This window comes from Podarcis bocagei (assembly GCF_964188305.1).
Source record: "Podarcis bocagei genome assembly, chromosome: 13".
Taxonomy (NCBI): domain Eukaryota; kingdom Metazoa; phylum Chordata; class Lepidosauria; order Squamata; family Lacertidae; genus Podarcis; species Podarcis bocagei.
The window spans coordinates 29,538,023-29,556,573 of NC_138138.1; the positions used below are offsets into that span (position 1 = coordinate 29,538,023).

Genomic DNA, 18,551 nt, shown 5'->3' on the forward strand with positions numbered 1-18,551 from the left:
ACACAAACAGGGCTGTGCCTGGTTGTGTTCACAGGTTGAATTGAGCCTGTTGGCTGACAAGATTGGGCATCTAAATCTGTCAGCAGCCTAACACCGAATAGTTCAGGCAACAGTACGGCTGTATGTAATCCTGGGTGGATTCCCTCATGTGGCTTGTACTTGGAGGATAATGAACACTCTTGCCTGCTGCATTCCCCAGCTAGTGTGTCAAGTGGGCAATAAATATCCCTGATGTCTCACTTTTGAGTGCTCGCTTGCTTTCCCCACACTCTGGTGTGTTTTTTTTTGTCTCATCAGGACAAGGAGGATGTCCAGTCCATCATTGGGCTGCAGCGCTTCTTTGAGGCCAAGCTGAGCGCTGCCTTTGGCGACCGGAAGTTCTCGGCACTCCGCGACCCCATCAATGTGGATGAGCCGCAGGAAAGCGGCCTTCTTCCTGTCCGTGGCTCCCCAGCCACCGACCTCGGTGAGGCCACCTCTTCTAAGCCTGATGGGAGCGGTGAGGACGAGGGAATGGCCACCTAAAAAGAAGTGAAGAAGCTGCTCCTATCAGACGGACCAGCATTCCACGGAGGAGGGGAAATGTGGGGGGGGGGGCATCCTCTTGAAGCTGCCTTCATTTTGTCCCTCCACTCTTCTGGTCTTTCTTGGGCGGCCCTTCTTTGTTCCCTTCTGCACCTCTCTGCCTTTTTTTTTTGAGAGTTATTGTAGACCTCGACTGCTTAGATAATGGTTATAAATCGTCTGACCTGTTCTCTCTTTTTTTTTCGCTTGGAAAATTTTATGCCCTTGTTCTGACAGATACACTTTGTGTTTTGTTTTGTTTTTGTATTGGAATGGAAATTGATTCGGGGCAACCCAGAACCCTATAACTTGCTCTCCTCTTGTATTCCTTTCTTGCTCCAAGTGGGAACAAAGTTGTAGTTCCCTTTTTATTATTTTTTAAAATTATCCCACTCCCACCCCCCAGTCCTCACCTCCGCACACCAAGGAGGGAGGTTGTTGTGGCCCAGAAACAAGTTGGATCTCGTAACAGAAAATCTCTGCCCCTTATAAGATACTTGACTGCTCTTGTGGGGTGCCCAGTAGGTCCCCAACTGCAGTGAGAGTTGAGGGCACAGACTCTCCTCTTCCTTGTCTGTTTTTTAAGTCTATGAATTTTTGAACATAGTGTTTTTTCTCAATTTATATGCGGTCCTAGTGAAAATCAACCTGGACATCTAATAGATGCAACTGTTGTTGGGCCTTCATGACAGCTGTTTTCTGAGGTGGTGGTGGTTTGATTATATATATTTTTTATTACTGTGTCCAAATAGGACTCCTTGCTTTTTCTGTTGAGTTTGTTGAAGAGGAGAGATGTCTGTTTTCATAAGTCAAGGTAGTTGTAGGTTTTTAAATCCAGTTGTCCCCTCCGTGTAGCCGTACTTTTTGGCTGTACGTATCTTCAAAAGCTTTCTGTCCCAGTAGTTTATCCTCACTATCCCAAGAGCCATTCTCATGAAAATGTGCTTTTTTTTTTTTTGCTTATGTATATTTTAGACTTTGCTTCTTTCCATGTTCGAGAAAAATAAAAGATGTTTGCAACTGGTGTGTCTTGTCAATTTGGTGGTGGTGGTGGGAAAGAGTTTGATTTTCGATTTTCTGCATCACAGTGGGGTTATAATACAGTGAATTTGATAATCTCTGCCCAGTTAGCAGAATTCACAAAGGCATACTCTGGTGTTGTTTAATGCCTACTCTACTGTTGTCCCCATCCTTCCTTTTCAGTTCTACAGGGGTAACACTTAGGCTGAGATGGGATCTGAAGGTGGTTCAATCCCCCTGGACTGGTGGTGGTGGTGGTGGCAGCCTGAATTTGGTGAGGCAGTGCCTCACTAGCCCTAAAGAGTTGGCCTCCACTGGGCATAATGCAGTCTGAAGCTGTACTGACTGGCTTAAAAATTTCTCCCTTCCTGCTGTCCCAAGACAAAGTTTTCTAAAAGTGTGGAGTACACAAAACAAACAAAACTGGCAATTCACTTGCATGCACTAAAAGCTCTAATCATAACTCTAGCAAAAAAAATGCCAGTTTATTCCTGATGAAAAAAAAAGGATGGCTGCTTCTGTGATTAGTGAAAGCCCCCCGTTCCAATTGTGGAGTACCAAACAGATGAGCAGAAACCTGGGATACAACATTCTTTTGGAATGTTCTGTGATCCAGATTTGGTCCTACAGGAGATGACATTGATCCTGTGGAGTCTTGACTTTATATCCAGTTTCTTGGGAAAGTGTGGCTTAAGTGCCAAAATGAGATTTCCTGGCAGTTAATGGGTGGTCATAAATATGATCTGAACAACTTGCATTAAATTTTATGAACGTGGGGAGGGGTTAAGGTTAGGAGGGAGCAGAATTTAGTGGGTTTCTAAACAGGTTGAAGGTACTCGAGAGAAGAGTTAATGGTCCTGGTAAAAAAATAATGGGTCCCTAAATGCACCTTTGGAGTAAAAATGAGTTCTGGGTTTGAAAATAACCTGCTCTGGAACACACTAGTGGATGATTGGTTCCCTAACTGCTTGGATTAATCTTTTGCTTGTTGAAAACACAGCTGTTAATGCATACAAGATCTTGTACAAACTTAATTTCTGTGCCAAGAAACCGATGGTGATGGTAATACATGTAGTTATGTTTCAGAGTTTTGCTTCTGCTAGTCAGGATGGGATCAAAGAGCTTTTTTCATACTTTCTTTTTACATATTTTAGTTGTTAATATCCTCGCTCTTTTAAGCAGCAGCAGGAAGCTATTTTAAAAGGAGCGGGTCAGGTCTCCACTCCGCATTAGAAGTATTCCAAACTCTGCGCAAGAGGCATTTCTCTAACCTTTTAATTGCATCAATTAAAACCAATACATGCGAACACGGAGCGACTTTCCTCAACGATGCAACTGATGGAAATAAGATCTCTGTTAGTAAAAGGGGGCAGAGAGGCAGCTGCGCGCTCTTAATAGAAAAAACCACCACACTAATGTACCGATAGTGCAAAGCTGATCCACGCCTGAGTACGCGAAAATAAAGCCTATGGGTTTCTACGAGGTTTCTTCCCATGGAAGCGTGCACAGAATTGCACCCGTGGGGATGGAACCCCCCGCTTATGCACAAAGGAGGCGGCGCAGCTTGCAGAGAACTGCCGCTTTCGCACATGCGGCTCAAAGGGACAAGAACAAGGGAGTTCCACGCTATTCCTTTACTACCGGTTCTCGTGCGGGTGCCTCCTTTTGCGGGGCAGGGTGCATAGCGCAGAACGGAAGGTGGGAGTGCTCGTTGCTTTGCCCTCGCATTCTTCTCCGGTAAGGTTTTAAAGAACGGAACGGAAGCTTGGACAGTGTTTCGGGGCAGCGCCGTTTCTTCGCACAAGTCAGCCAGCAATATCCCCGCGTTCAACTGGGAGCCGGACGTGGCCATCGACCCTATTGCTCGGAGCCCGAACGCCGGCCGGAAAGCGCCGACGCCGTTTCGTCACACACCCCGGCTCGTTGAGATAGGGGCGGGGCCTCCGCCCCCCCCCCCACTACCCTGAGCCTTGTGGTAAAGAGGAGGAGCCGGAAATCACCGACGGCCGCTCCGGAGAGTTCCGAGAGCTTCGAGCGAGCGTCGGGAGGACCCGAGTGCTTCCGGAGAGACGGCGGGCGGAGCTGGAGGGCGTGAGGCGGAAGTTGCCGACAGTCTTCCGGGAAGGGCCGAAGGGGGCTGTCCGTTGCCGTCCGACACACTCACACACTCACGCACGAACAGAGCCCGCAGTAGGGAAAAGCGGCGGCGCTCTGAGGCGGGGCGGCCCCGGTTTCTTGGCCCCTTCGCTCCTTCCTTCTCTTTCTCTCCTCTCTCTCTTTTCTCCCCCTCGCTCTTTCTCCTCTCCCTGCCCCGCTCCCTCCCTCTCTCCCCCCTCCATCCCCGCCCCGTCCCTCGGCCGACCCCGGCGGGCCAGACCAGGCCAGGCCTCGGGAGCCAGGCCGGCGCCCCCCTCTTCCCTCTTTCCCCTCTCTCTCCTCCCCCCTCGTCCCTCCCTCCCCTCCCTCTCCCCCCCAACAAGACGGGCCAGGCCGGGCCTCGGTAGCCGGGTGGGAGAGGCCCCGGCCGGAAGGGCGAGAGACCAGCCAGCCATCCCTACGCCGCCGCCAGCCAGCCAAGCCAGTCAGGATGATCAAGCTTTTCTCGTTAAAGCAGCAGAAGAAGGAGGAGGAATCGGCCGGCGGCACCAAGGGCTCCAGCAAGAAAGCCTCCGCCGCGCAGCTCCGCATCCAGAAAGGTTGGGGAGGGGGGAAAGGAAGGAAGGAAAGGGGGGGGAGTACCTTGTCCTCCCCATCACACAAACACGCATAATAATAGGCACTCTGGGCTGTAGATCGGTCCTACTACGTAGTCTCTGTGCACACAGCAAGTGAGAAGAATGTTTTAAGAGGACGGTGCCCGTCTCTCCTGGGGATATGAGGGGCTTGCAATTTGGGGGAAAAAGAAGAAGAAGCTAAAATAGTTTATGCACTGCTGATAAAGAGGTGCTCACTTGCTTTATTAGTAGGACAGTATGACTAGCGTGGCAGAGCTGGGTGGGCTTTCCAAATGCTGCCTCTTTATTGTTGTTTTAGAGCATCTGTACCCCCACGGTGCAAACTACAATAAATGCCGCCTAAGGGAGTGGCAGAGGTGAAACTTGGAACTGGAGAGTGCCCACTATCTTAAGTGACTGTGGGTAAGAGATATTGGGGTACATACTCCGGGTTGGAATTCTGAAATTCAAGCCTGAGGAAGTGTTGGATGAGCAGTGCCTCTTTGGATGATGATGCCAAAGCACTGTTTCATGCCCAAGGTGGTCTTGTGTTCGTTTGAGTCCTGGGGCCCTTGATCAGACTATATATTTACTTATTTATTACTGCTTTTTTCTATCCTGTCTTTCTCCAGGGAACTCAGGGTGGCACCCATTGTGTCTTCACATTTTTACCCCTATGGCAAATCTATGACTTCAAATAGACTAAGAGAGGCCATCTTTAGGGAGCTTAATGGCTAAGCAAGAATTTGAACCTCATTCTTCTTGAGCCCCATCTAACAGAGAACTAAGTATATAGTTCTTACAATAAGCTCTTCCCCCTGTTTTGTCTTAGAGTGAGAAATGAAACAAATCTTCAGGTCCCCTTCCGTGTTTGATTACTCATAGGTAGTTGCCAGCTCTTGTACATACACACCCGTCGCTCTTTTTAATTTTTGCATATGGTTCCATAGATCTATATTTCCAACATGCTAGCATGGACTTGTATTCAGATGGAAGCATTTCTTATTGTTCATGACTTGTGACCAGGAAGCTGATGGTATTTCTGTGCCCCCTTTTTCTATTTTTTAAAAAAATGAAATGGCACCTCATTTCAGCAAATCACAAAGCTTGCAAGGCCACTGGAAAAAAGGGATAGGAATAGATTTTGATTTAAACAGTGGGAGGTTTACTTTGGTTTTGGCCTGATCACCAGTCTCGCGAAGTAGTCTGTCCCTGCAACTGACCACTTCTGCTTTTCCTCCCAGATATTAATGAATTGAATTTGCCGAAAACATGCGAAATAGACTTTTCAGACCAGGATGACCTCCTCAACTTCAAGCTAGTTATCTGCCCTGATGAGGTAAGTGGTAGAGAGAGGAGTCATGTAGCCAGACGCTCTGCTGGGGCTTGCCATTCTGTTTGTCACCATAGAAAGGCTTGGTGGGTGTGCCAGGAAACTCCATTGCATAATAGCACAATTCTAAGGTACAACTAAAGCAGGGAGGAATCTTGCATCAGTTGACAGGAGATGATATCCACCACCATGAGGTTGACAGAATTCTAAGATCTGGCTGCTTTTCTTTTTATTCTGTCTGTGTAAGAAACCTGTGCAAGGAATCTATTGTTGAACTTTAGATTTCTGTGATTTTTCCACTTTTAAAAAATGTTTCTAGTCGGGGCTGTGGTGGCATTTTGAATTGCTTAAGGACTGTGTCTTAAGTGACACCAGTGATCAGGGATGCTCTATCCTTCCCTCTCCCATAGAACTCTCTTATGTTTCCTATTTTTAAATCTATCTTGACCTCTTTCTTACCTATACCTTTTATCCTCATTCCGTACCATGGAGGCTGTAATCTACCTGCCCAGCCTCTGTGCCCACCAGCTTGTTGCTTCTAGGTAAAATAATTGAGATGCTCCCAAAACTTAAAATATCAGGTACAAAATGCATGCCAAGTAAGTGGGTATTTTATTTTATTTTAATTTCACTTTGACATCTTACAAATTTCAGGGGCACAAGTTAGCTTCCTTGATCCAGAATACAAAAGTCCAACAATATCACATGAAGCTACCCACACTTTAAAAGATCTTTTTCAGAAGCACTGTCCAGGATCCCTATGCCGTCTAGGATCCAGAAGAGTCTTGGCCGTGGGAATGCTCTCCAGCAGGGGTGATTAACTTATGGTTCTCCAGAGGGTGATGGATTAAAACTTCCATCATTGTGGCCAGGGATGATGGAAGTTGTAGTCTGACAAAAACTGAAAGACCACAGGTTAACCACCTCTACCCTGTGAGAAGGTTCCTTCTCTGCCCCTTTGCTCCTCATTCTTAGATTTAAAGCCAAGATCTCTAGAATCCTGTTATATCTGTTAATGTCTGCAAGGAATTACTTAAGTTTCTACTGCTTATTTAATTTGCTGTTTGTTACCTTGTTTTTCCTGTCTTGTAGTTGATTGTGTGTTTTGATTGTTTAATTTTTCACATTGAGCCACCTTGGAGACCTGCTAGGCCAAAAAGAAAGGATAAAATGTTTTAATACATCCATATTAGTGCAATATATATTTTATCAGCATGACAGGTAAGATTAACCATACCTTAGCATTTTGTAGTGCTTATTTTTTATCTGCCTTGGCATGCTGTCCCTAAAGGGGAGTTCAGCATGTTTTATACACTTCATATGTGTGTTATTGAAATGATCAAGATGAATTATAGTGCATCTTTATTTTCCTGTTCTAGGCCTTTGCTGTACTCAAGTGTGCAGACTCTCCTGGTTTAGCTAATTCCATGTAACCAGAACTAATTGGCCATATTCCCTTCTATTCCGTTGCATGTTCATATGAGCATTTTTTTCAGGCAGTACTGCTTGCAATTTCAACTACATACACATACTCTGGCTGTAGTTCTCTCTTATCTTGGGCAATGGTTGATTTGAGCACAGGTGTACTAAACCTTCAGACAGTGGTGTTTTTCTCTACCTGTGTGTTTGGCATTGTAACCCTGCGTGTGGTGGGTTAAAGTGTGAGCTGTGAGATGAAAGAAGGAGATTAATTATGCGTAACTGACTTTGGGCCACAGACCATCAAATCTGGCATTTGATTTGCGCAGATTTCAAGTATTGGCTGATATGATAAACTTGGTACATGGAACATTTTTGGATTGATTCTTATTTTGAGATGTCTGTTGATAGCACTTCATTTCAGGAAACTTCTTTCTGAATGTACCTTTTCCTCATGGTGATATGGCAAACGAACAAGGCCCGGGGTTCCTCAGAGTAGGTGTCACATAGGCGCACATTCGGTTTTCATGTTTTTGTGAAAATTACAGGAGGAAGCTGCCTTGTGTATATTTACTGTTTCAAAAACTGGGGCCATGAGTCACCATTCATTGTTGCCTTCCACCATCTGAAGCAAGCACTGAAAGTTGGAGCCCTGCTGGGGTGGCACAATAAGTAGTAATCTGTGATGATTGGTGCTGGCCATTACTGAAAGCCTCAACTTAAAAACCTGAGAATCTTTGTTTGCATTTTCAGACAAAGGGTTTTTTGCAGTCAAGGATACTGATAAGTGTTGGTAGATGGTGGAAAATAGAGAAAAAGCACCTCTGCTAAACACAGTCCTTCCACTATGGTTCAAAGTCTCTCTTCTGAGCTTCTGTGCACATAAACACATTTTAGCACATCAGAATTTCCACCCACGCCTGTTTTCCCAAATAGTTTACCATTTTGTTTTCTGGTTTGGGAAAATTAGCTGTACATCCAGAATACTGGGTTTGCAAAAGTGCAGAGATTTATGAAGCGTTAATCACCTTGCTGTACACATTTAATTTTGACTGTTTGGATGAGGGATTCTAGAGTTGATTAAAATGTTTTATGATTAACTTGCCTTCTCCCACCCAAAAAGGTGAATCTTGTTCTCTTTTATATGGAGCCAAAGTTGCTTAAAATGTTTAAATTTTTGCCTTGCAGGGCTTCTATAAAGGTGGGAAATTCGTTTTCAGTTTTAAAGTAAGTAACCTCCCTGTTTTCTCTTGTCCAAGCCCCAGGCTTTTAACGGGGTGGTGTGGTGGAGGTATACGTTTGATTGTAGGAGTTTGTCTTGGCACACTATCAAACTGCCTGCTTTTCACTGCATTTTAGCCACCCTTTTTTACTCGGGCTAGTTATAAGAGGCTATATATTGTGTCAACAGCCATGTAGATGAGTAAAAGTACCAATAATTGAGGCAGGAAAGGAGAGGAAGTAATAGATTGGTTCATTGTGAGGTACAGTGTGATTGTGTGCTTCCTTGGTTGTATCCCCAACCCCCAAATCTGACTTTACTTCTGGGAGTACCTGAGCTTTCTTGGGCACACGCAGAACCCTGTGGTCGATTTTATGAACGTAGATCCAAGCATGACTGGGAATGAGGTGGGGCAGCAGGACAGGGTTTGTCCTTGTTTTTCTGCCTCAAAGCTGCCTGGTTCAGGGAAAACCACTTGATGGGAAAGAGAGACATTTTTAAAAATAAATAAACACCCCCCAAAAACAACAACCAAGGGAGAATGATTGGGGAGGGATTGAAGGAATGTCCTAAATGGGCTGTGTCCTGATGTAAGACTTCCTACTTAGAGAACCTCAAACTGGGGGATGGTCTGTGCTTGAAGACATGGTTGCTGAATGATTTATAAATTGGAGAAATTCTGCTTCTTTGTGTAGAATAAATTCTGCAGCTACATGCATTGTTTGGGATTTGGGGGCTGCTTGTTTGTTTGTTTTTTACTGTTGCTGCTTTTACCAAACTTAAAAATATTTTTTTTTTAGAGTTTGAAGTGACTTTAGCCAAGGAATGGGCTGGATTGAGGAGCCCTTGTGGGAATTCTCTTGTTCTGCCTGCTGCCCATCAAATGTTTTGGACTACAGCTTGCATCATCCCTGACCATTGGCCATGCTGTCTGGGGCTGATGGAAGTTGCGATCTGAAAACATAGAAGGGAAAGGCTGCCCTGGTTCTGATCATCTAGTAAACATTGTTTTGTGTTTTCAAACTTGCCAGCCCCTCGAAACATGAGGTTTATAAACCAGATTTTTAAAAAAAGTGATCTAGGAAGTTCTTCTCACTTTAAAACATACCTGCTTCCAAATCGGGGTATCTCATAGCACCTAATGTTTAGCCCCATTGGTCTTGAGTTAATATATCTGGGGTGCACATTCCATTGCTCAGAATCTGGCATCCCTGCAATCTTTGCTTTCATTTAAACTTTCTGTTTCACTTTTAAAAAACACCTAGTTCTGAGAAGATCAGTGAGCACACAGGCTACTAATGAATCAAAACAAAAGGGTAGCTGAAATGTTTCCTGTACAGCTCTGACCCTCTCTATTTATTTATTTTTTTGTTAGAAGTTTTATTTTTTTTTAACTCTGCCTTTCCAGTAAAAAGTACTCAAGGTGGATCTTCTCTCTCCATGTCAGGGCCATTTCTGTGAAAGCCCAGCAGCAGCTGGGCTAAGTGATGCAAATGAAGAAAAATGTTGGGTGTGTAGCTTGGCAAGGAACCTGGCTTGTTTTGAACTTGGAGGTGAAAGAGGAAAGAAACTCGGTGCTGTTTAGGCCTCTGCGCTGTCTTGGCAATTCTTAAAATGTACTGAGAACTTTCCCAATGAGCCAGAGCTGTCAGTAGAAATTAGGAGTTCTGATGAGGATGTGGAGGAGTTAGAAAAGGGGCTGCCTGCCATGGTGAAGGGTTTTTCTGCTCATTATTCATCTTTCTTGACTAGAGGGGGAAAGTGACAAAAGTATGAAATGTAAACAATTAAAATTAGCTTTAATTTTGGCCATTTAAAGACAGCATTAATGGGAAGAACCCTGGAACGTTTTTAAAAATGTAGTGAGGGTGTTCGTAATTGTGTGTGGGCCCCAAGATTTCCCTTCCTTTGTCAGTTGGGCTTGATACATAAATGTTGGCTGTAATTGTATTTTTATCCCACCCTTCAGGGTGTTATGCATGGTTCTTCTTCCTCCCTCACCTGCTGTTTGATTATTGTAACAGCCATGTGGGATAGGCCTGGCTGGGTGCTGGTTACTCGTCATAAGGCAGCCCTGGAGCTGCTTGGTTGATTGAGGGATTGTTCCTGGGTCTCCCCAATCCAGTCCCAACAACATACAGTGGTGCCCCGCAAGACGAATGCCTCGCAAGACGAAAAACTCGCTAAGCCGAAAGGGTTTTCCGTTTTTGCGTTGCTTCGCTAGACGAATTTCCCTATGGGCTTGCTTCGCAAGACGAAAACGTCTTGTGCTTTTTTTAAAAGCCGCTTGAAGAGGCGCAGTTGCGACGGACCGTGCTTCGCAAGACGAAAAACATCGCAAGACGAAAAGACTCGTGGAACGAATTCCTTTCGTCTTGCGAGGCACCACTGTATTCTCTATATAGCCCATTGGTTCTTGAAGCTTAATCCACAATAAAATCTGTCACCAAGGTGGTTCCTTCTACTATCAAGCTATCAAATTTGATTTTAAAGCTGTTTCTTTCCTGAAGACATTGGAAGCATTTCTCTCAACGTAATTTAAAACAGACATAGATCCCTGTATCTTGAGAGCATGTTGGGCTTCTTCCCTTCACCTTTTCTGTTGGAGCCTCCCAGTGTCTCCACTCACAAAGATCTGGATCTCACCGTTTCAGCAACTCAGTCACAGCAGTTTCCTTGATTTTATTTATTTAAAAGTGTTTGTTTATACGATCCTTGAGTCATATTCCCCAGGCAATTGACAAAATAAATACACACAATTACTGTCTGAAAGGCATTCTATAGAAGCACCTGTTTGCTTCTGGAACCAGTGTTGCACTGCACACATGAATAAGAGATGCCAGAGATTTCTAATAGAAGATGGTACATTAAGTGCTTCAAGGAATGACTTGATTACAGTCATACCTTGGTTTTCAAACAGCTTAGTTCTCGAACGTTTTGGCTCCTGAACGCTGCAAACCCGCAAGTGAGTGTTCCAGTTGGCGAACTATTTTTGGAAGCCGATTGTCCGACAGAGCTTCCTAGGAGCAGCCCATCAGAAGCTGCACTTTGCTTTCTGAATGTTTTGGAAGTCAAACAGACTTCCGGAACGGATTCTGTTCGACTTCCAAGGTACAACTATATTTGCATGTCTTTGGGACAAACTTCCTAGAGGAGAGGTGGGGAACCTATCACTCAGCAAATATTGCTGGACTACACTTCCCATTGTTCCTCACCATTGGGCATTGTGGCTAGGTCTGATGGGAATTGTAGTCTTAACAAGATAAGGAGTCTTGCAGGTTCCACACCCTGTGACCTAGGGCAAACAGGTTGCAAAACCTAGAGTGTATGAAGATAAGATACCATGTTAGGAAATTAGCTTGTTGGTATGAGAGAAGTTGATCTGCTAGGTATGGCTTATGTGTGTCCAGGATTTTGTGACTGGTAATCTTAAGCTTTTGCTGTGCATTATGGAATGTCTTATAATGAACCCAAGGAGGCCAACAGCTCTTATTTTTCTTGTATTTCATTTGCAGGTGGGACAAGGGTACCCACATGACCCACCCAAGGTGAAGTGTGAGACCATGGTGTATCATCCCAACATAGACCTAGAAGGCAATGTCTGCCTAAATATCCTCAGGTACAGAGACTGCTCTGCTGTCCTAAGCCCTATATTCCATTCACTTCTATATATTGTTTTTCTGCAGCTGTCGGTGAACTTCTCTAAAATTATAAAGTAACCACATATGCCAAGCATCATCACTATGTCTCCCTATTGATTACCCTAACATTTTTCAATTGGATATGAAAACATTATTTTCATTTTGGGTCATCAGTAACATTCCCTGCTTTTGCCTTCGTAATAATAATAATCAGTTGATTTGCTGGACTTTGATAGAACTGCATTGATGTGAACAAACAAATGAGAACCAAGGAGAGTAAAAGTTCGGAACTAGCTTGACAGTACTGAGGCCTGTTCTTGCGCTATTTTTTATGGGGTTTAAGAATTTTATTCAAATGTGTTTCGGTAATAGAGTTCTACTATATGTCCCTTCAAGCATTAAGATTTTAAACATAATGTTCTGGTCCTTAGGGAAATTGCTTCTTCAACCTGTTTGGTGCCGTGCCACACAGTGATCTTATTATTTATGACATTTGTTGTTTGCCTTATACAAAAAGCATCTCAATATGACTTGACTTAAGATTATTTTAAAAAATAAATAAATAAATCCTGAATCCTACCCTACATTTCAGTCTGCTGTTATTACTCCTTTTGGGAGGTTTTCCTTTCCGTACACTCACTTTTTTCTCTCTCTCTCTCACAGAGAGGACTGGAAGCCTGTACTAACAATAAACTCTATAATTTATGGCCTGCAGTATCTCTTCTTGGTGAGTATGCGTGAAGTTGAAAGTAGAAAACGCAGAAAGAAACATGTCTTTCCTCACTTGAGCCTGAGCAGAAAGTGTGGGTGTAGGTATGGGAGACACATGGCACAGAAGGTAGAAGAAATGCAGCACTGGCTTGATGATTCTGTGGGTGTTAGTGTGAGACAGGGTGTGCATAAGGTAAAGGCAGTTTTGGCTTTATATAGTTGTGCTTGGGTAGGATGTGTGCATTGTGCTGTCTGTCAGCCTTCAAGAATAGCTTGAGATGGGGATTTGCCTTTGCACAGCAGTGTACTTGACAGTTTTGACAAAGAAGCATTATGAGGCCTTGCTCTGACAGCCTCTGATCCAGGGTAGCTTGGCGTAAACCAGTGTTCTTCATCCTTGTGTCACCTGATGCCAGTAGACTGCAGCTCCCATATTCCGCAGCCATTTTCACCAATGACGAAAAATAAGAGTTGTAGTCCAGTAACATCTGGGAACCCATGGTTGAAGGGCACTGACTGAAATCTTGTTTTAGCTTCCTAATACATTTATTTCCTAAACAGTTATGCATATTAATATGTGGTTGTAACAGTGAAAACATACCTGTTTGTAATAAGATGAAGCCCCAGGAGCATAATCTGGAAACCTCTCGTCATCCACCCCCTGATGCATTTTCCACTACAGAATCTATTAGTGCAATCTTGTGCATGTTTACTAAAATGCAAGTCTTGCTATCTTAATGGGGTTTTCTCCTAGGTAAGTATACACAGAATTTCAGTCTCTCCTTAAATCAGAGACAGTTCGTAAAATTAAGTAGTTTTGTTTAGCTTTCTGTACATGTGTAAGGGCACACAAATTATTTCCCTGGTGACCAAGTACCACCAACTTTCCATATGCAGTAGGTGGTATTTACTGGGCAGAAAGTCTATAAATACTCACCGTGCATACAATAAACACATTCCAGGAGCAATGAGGCCTGTAATGCTGGTCTGCAAGGTACCCACATTTTTTGCTCTTGGATTATAATTTTACATAGAAAATTAAGCTTTAATTCATTGCTTTTAATCGGGGATCCAGCTTTAAAAGACCTGTTTGTATTACATCAATATTTATTCTATTGTATTCTGAAAAACCAGGTTATTTTAAAGGGGTGCTTAATATAACTTTTTAAAAACTCTGATTTTAAAAGTTTTTGCCGTTTTAAGGCATTTAAATCATTTTTAATACAGCCTGATTTGCGTGGATTTGCAATATAGCTGGTGCTGCTGTTCCTCTGGGTTGTGTCTCTCAACCCTTCTGACAACTGTAGATCTTGTTGTCATGGTCCCTCCCTGCATAGTTGTCAGAAAGCGAAATGATATACCATAATGTCTCATAACTCCCAACCCAGACTTGCCATGCTTTTTGGTCTATTCTGTGCTTTTGGAGCTGAATTGGAGAATGGTGATCATTTTTTTACTCAAATAGGCTTGGAGCTTCTTTGCTTCAGGGAATGGGGAAGCTGAAACTGACCCAGTTATTCGGTTACAACTCTCATTGGCAGGGTGAGAGGCAGAGGAACATTTGAGGTCATGTGCCCTGGTAGTTCTAAAAGCCTTAGTTGACCTTGTGTCCAAAGAGTGTAGAGGAAGAGGGTGTAGCACACTGTCTCCTAGGAGACAGATTCATGGTGAGAGGCTGGCATCTCTCAGGTGGTGTGGGCTGTTTCTAGGCAGATTCAAGCCTCTCCTGGAAACCATCCCTGCGAGTGCTTTCATGAGGTCAGGAGGCAAAGTGCCAACGTAATGGGGAAACACAGCGTGTTGCTATACATCAGTTCCAACATTTGTGATTATTGCTGAGGTTGCTAGAGGTTATTATGCTATTTCTGTAGGCTTGCAGATGTATTCCTGCCCTTCCCCCCAAGTTCCTTGCATGAAGCCTTTCAGAGGCTTCTGTGGACTTACTTTGCCCCACTCCTTTTGTATTTCCCTCCCTGCTAAGTGCAAGAGGTGATGCTGGAAGGCGATGCTACAATAGGATAGCCTCAAATGTTCTCTCTGTTTGACGGGGAGGGGAAGGAAAAGGAGGAGGCTTGCTATAATAACAAGAGAACCTCAGCCCCTGGAGCAATGAAAACCCAGAGGTTGGAAGCCTCTTCTCATCACTGAAACTGAAGGCCACTTCATGTGATTCACTAGAGACAGAACCCGGGGGACCGTTTGTGCAGTTGGCGGTATCAAGTTGTAAATGGTGGCATGGGAAGGGCTTTTGCCACATGATTATGCTGAGTTATCCATTGCCTGCTATAGCTATTGCTGTGTCTTTTCTAGCTGCTTATCCAAGGCATGGTTTTAGGGAATGCCTTCATTTTCCTTCATATTGGAGGGAAATTGCTTGAGGAAATGCAATCTTTCAGGAGAAGTTGGGCATCAGCCACACTGATGAAAATGGTGTGCAGATGATGTTAATAAGATATCAAACAGGGTTTGACTTGCTGTAGAGCATGTAGTCAAACCCTGCTATTAAACTTGTATGTTTTTTCTCTGTAGGTGGGCCTACTCTTGGGTCTGGGTTGATCTGCCAACCAATTGATCTTCTTGCCTTTCAATGCAGGAGTTGAATGCTACCTTTTTAGCTAGTTCCAGTTCTGTGGGAATAATTATTCTAAAAGCAGCGATGCCCCCGGTTCTTGTTTTAGCGCACCAATCTTACATGTGCTTTAGCTTCAATATTTATCTTTCACTTCTCCAGCTGTCTTCCCCGAAGCCCCTCTCGTTATTCCTAGAACAGGCAAGGGGAATCTCCAGCCTCTCTGCTGGACTAGGTGTTCCAGGGTCCCTAATTCCATTTCAGAGATTGCTTTTCCTCAGCCATATCCACATGAAGTTGAGTGGCATTAACTGTTGGGTAGCTAAAGCTTGTCTGCAAAGGAACAACCAGGAGCCTTCGATTGTACTCCTGCTTTTCTCCATTGCCAGCATGGCTTGTGCTTGGTGCCTTTTGAATTCAGCACTGAAAGTTAGCTCTGCTGAGAAGCTCCATTTGGGAGCTCCCAGTAGGAGTTCCTGAGTGGAGCCGATCACTGCCAAGAGCGGGACTTTAATTCAGCTCTGAATTTAAACACTGCCAAATGCAAGTTCATCTGACAAGCAACAATTGGGAGCGCATGGCTTAGAGCACGCTCCCTGTTGTTTCTTCGCAGTGGGACTTGGGTACGGTTCAGATTCAGTGTTCAAGTGCAAGCCCTGCTTCTTCCTGGCAAACACTGGTCTGCCTGATGTCATTTGACTGGTGGTTGACAGCAGGATGGACTTGCCCACCCCTTAAAAGTGGCCCACGTAGGGATGGCTGCTTTTCCCACCCGTTAAAAGTGGCCCACGTAAGGATGGCTGCTTTTGGATTCACCCTGCCTGCTCAAAGGGATTCTCCACCCCTGCTCTAGAACATCAGGTATTCACCTTGGACCATGAGTAAGGCATCTGCACTCCATTATGGAAATGGGGATTTGTGATTGGGGGGGGGGGGGAAGAGTCGAGTGAGCCCCAGGCAGCTCTGTGAACAGGTAACAGAACAGGAATGCGGGTTGGCATTTAATCTTGCATCTGACGAAGTGGACTCTGCTCCATGAAAGCTTGTGCCATAATGAGTCCTTGTCTTTGAAGGTGCTGCAGATCTCTTTGGCATTTAATAATAGAGCTTTTCCTCCCTCCTCGCAGGAGCCAAACCCTGAAGACCCCCTGAACAAAGAGGCTGCTGAAGTCCTCCAGAACAACAGACGCCTGTTTGAGCAGAACGTCCAGCGCTCCATGCGGGGCGGCTACATTGGCTCCACCTACTTTGAACGCTGCCTCAAATAGAACTGACCGGCTCCGGGCACAAACCTGCCCTCCCCATGCCCCTTCATCTCCCTTCCAGCTCTCCTAAGGGACTCTGCCAACACCGCTGCCTTCAGCCACCAAGGGGGGCACAGGAGTCAGAAATTGGCAGGAGGCCCCCTCCATCCTCCTTTCCCTGCTTCCTCGCCCCACCTGCTCGCCTTCCTCCCCCCCCAACTGCCATCCTGGGGCCCCAGCAGCTGCCGCCTCACTAAACCCTCGTACCTTTCTCGCCACTCTCCCTGTGTGCTGCTGCGGGGCGAGGGGTGAGGTTACTGCTGCTTCTCTGCCATGCCCCACCGCATTGGGGTAGCCACCTGCCCCATGGGGCTGGGTGTGCGGGACCCCATGATGGTGCCCGTTTGCCTTTCTGGGGGCTGTGGTTTTGCTGCTAAGAACAGAAGGCTCCCTCTGTGCTCTGGTACCCCCTGCCTGCAGTGTGGTATAACTGCACTGCATGATCCGCAGGCCATTTGCCTCTCCTTTCCTCCTCCCTTGCTGGGCACCACGGCTTCCGAGCATAACTATTTATTACACAGGGGAGGCTCTCGAGGGCTGGGTGAGTCTGGGAGGCTGAGAGGGGGTGTTGAGCCATCTCCATCCTGCCCCAGGCGCCGTGGCTCTGGGGAGGCTGGGTCAGGCCTGGAATATTCCTTTTAGAATCAACTCACTTGTGTGTCTGGTTTTTAAGGAAAAATAAAAAAACCACAACCAAAACAACCAGTGCTAATAATAATAGTAGTAGTAAAAATGTAATGGGGGGCAGTGCTGTCTCCCAACTGTGTCCACCAGGGCCTGCCCAGCAACGAACACTCTCTGCCTCTCCAGTGACTCCTGCGAGCCCCTGGCCAAAATAAAGCCACTGTACTTCTAGTGTGTCGGGTTATTAAAGGGGAATGTTAGCACACTCAATTGGCCCCTTGCCTCTCTCTCTCTTGTCTTCTGCTTCCTTCTGCCCTGGTGAGCGGGAGGGGAAAGTGAAGTCCAGTGTCCATAGGAACGCCTTGCATAGGATGCAGTTTTCTTCAGCCCCCCATGTGCCATCCACTGAGACAAGCAGATCCTGTGTGCTTCTTGCATTGCTGGAAATGAGATGATCCAAGGAAGGAAGGGTGGGGAAGAGTTGGACGTGTGTGCCGAAGAGGGGCTATGGAAACAATACCTTTTGCGAAAAACTTCACCTCCTCACCTTATTTTATTCCTTTGAAGACTTGGTTCAGTTCTGCGTTAGGACACCTTCAAAAATTAAAAGCAAATCAAGGGTTGGGTCTCTATGAGCGAGATTCAGGACGATGCCTAATTGTGTCAGTCTGCTCAGGCAACAGCCATTCTGCCAGCAAGAGCCTTGCTCTTGGCAAAGCGCAACAGCCAAATCCAAATGTCCCACGAAAGATGTGTGATTCCTAGTGCAAACACTTCTACTCTGACAGTTAAGCTTTGTGTGGTACGTCTTGCGCTGCTGCTTGCAGAACAATGTCAGTGCTCAAAGCTCCTTGCATTGGATCTGGTCCTCAGTTGCATGATACACAGCTAAGAAGTGTGTGTATGCTTTGCATTTGTCTACATAGAGCATTGTGACCACAATTCTTTGCATATATACACAGAAACAAGTTTTGTATTGAGTGGGGCTTATTACATACTTAAAACTGCTTTGCTGTTAACCATTTTGCACAGTGACCATAATGTTCTCCCTACTTCCCATTTTACAGATACAAACACTTTCCCAAGTACAGTCTAGGGATGAGTGTTGTGAATTCTGATTTGATTTTGCTATGAGAATTTCAGATCAGCTACTTTGGTGCAGCTATGCAAAGTGCAGTTGCAATGTAACTACTCGGTGCTGGTTTCAGTGAAAGATTATGAAGGAATCTGCATGTAAAAAGGAGTTCTGCTCAAATTTTCTGTAGAGATTCCTGGAGTAGTTATTCTGAATTCTTGGGTGCTGCTTCCTGCACTGGGATACTTGCAAGCACTACTTTTTGCTTCAACCACTCCCGTTGAAGTGTGGCTGGTATGCTTGGGACATTTTAGCAGGAACGTGCTATGGTGAATACAACCAAAGATAAAAACAT

General features: G+C 45.1%; 2 protein-coding genes across 4 annotated transcripts in view; both read left to right on the top strand.

Annotated features, from left to right (window-relative positions):
- Window positions 1-1,584, top strand: part of TRIM28 (tripartite motif containing 28) — a 32,893-nt gene extending 31,309 nt beyond the window's left edge. For all 3 annotated transcript variants that reach the window (XM_081165298.1, XM_081165297.1, XM_081165299.1), the window contains one exon: window positions 298-1,584. In XM_081165298.1, coding sequence (XP_081021424.1) covers window positions 298-525 — 228 coding nt within the window. In that variant the 3' untranslated portion in view covers window positions 526-1,584. The remainder of the gene's footprint in view (window positions 1-297) is intronic.
- Window positions 1,585-4,015: 2,431 nt separating this feature from the next.
- UBE2M (ubiquitin conjugating enzyme E2 M) lies at window positions 4,016-17,391 on the top strand. The gene is made up of 6 exons (XM_081165517.1): window positions 4,016-4,280; window positions 5,543-5,637; window positions 8,239-8,277; window positions 11,788-11,891; window positions 12,577-12,640; window positions 16,321-17,391. The coding sequence occupies exons 1-6, from the start codon at window positions 4,172-4,174 to the stop codon at window positions 16,459-16,461; spliced, it is 552 nt and encodes a 183-aa protein (XP_081021643.1). The 5' UTR covers window positions 4,016-4,171; the 3' UTR covers window positions 16,462-17,391.
- The last annotated feature ends 1,160 nt before the right edge of the window (window positions 17,392-18,551 follow it).

What these genes read in the sequence shown, in the direction of transcription:
- UBE2M (XM_081165517.1), top strand. Translation starts at nt 4,172, where the DNA reads ATGATCAAGCTTTTCTCGTTAAAGCAGCAGAAGAAGGAGGAGGAATCG. An exon ending in TAGTTATCTGCCCTGATGAG is followed by an intron (nt 5,638 to 8,238) that starts GTAAGTGGTAGA and finishes TTTGCCTTGCAG; the next exon opens with GGCTTCTATAAAGGTGGGAA. An exon ending in AATTCGTTTTCAGTTTTAAA is followed by an intron (nt 8,278 to 11,787) that starts GTAAGTAACCTC and finishes TTTCATTTGCAG; the next exon opens with GTGGGACAAGGGTACCCACA.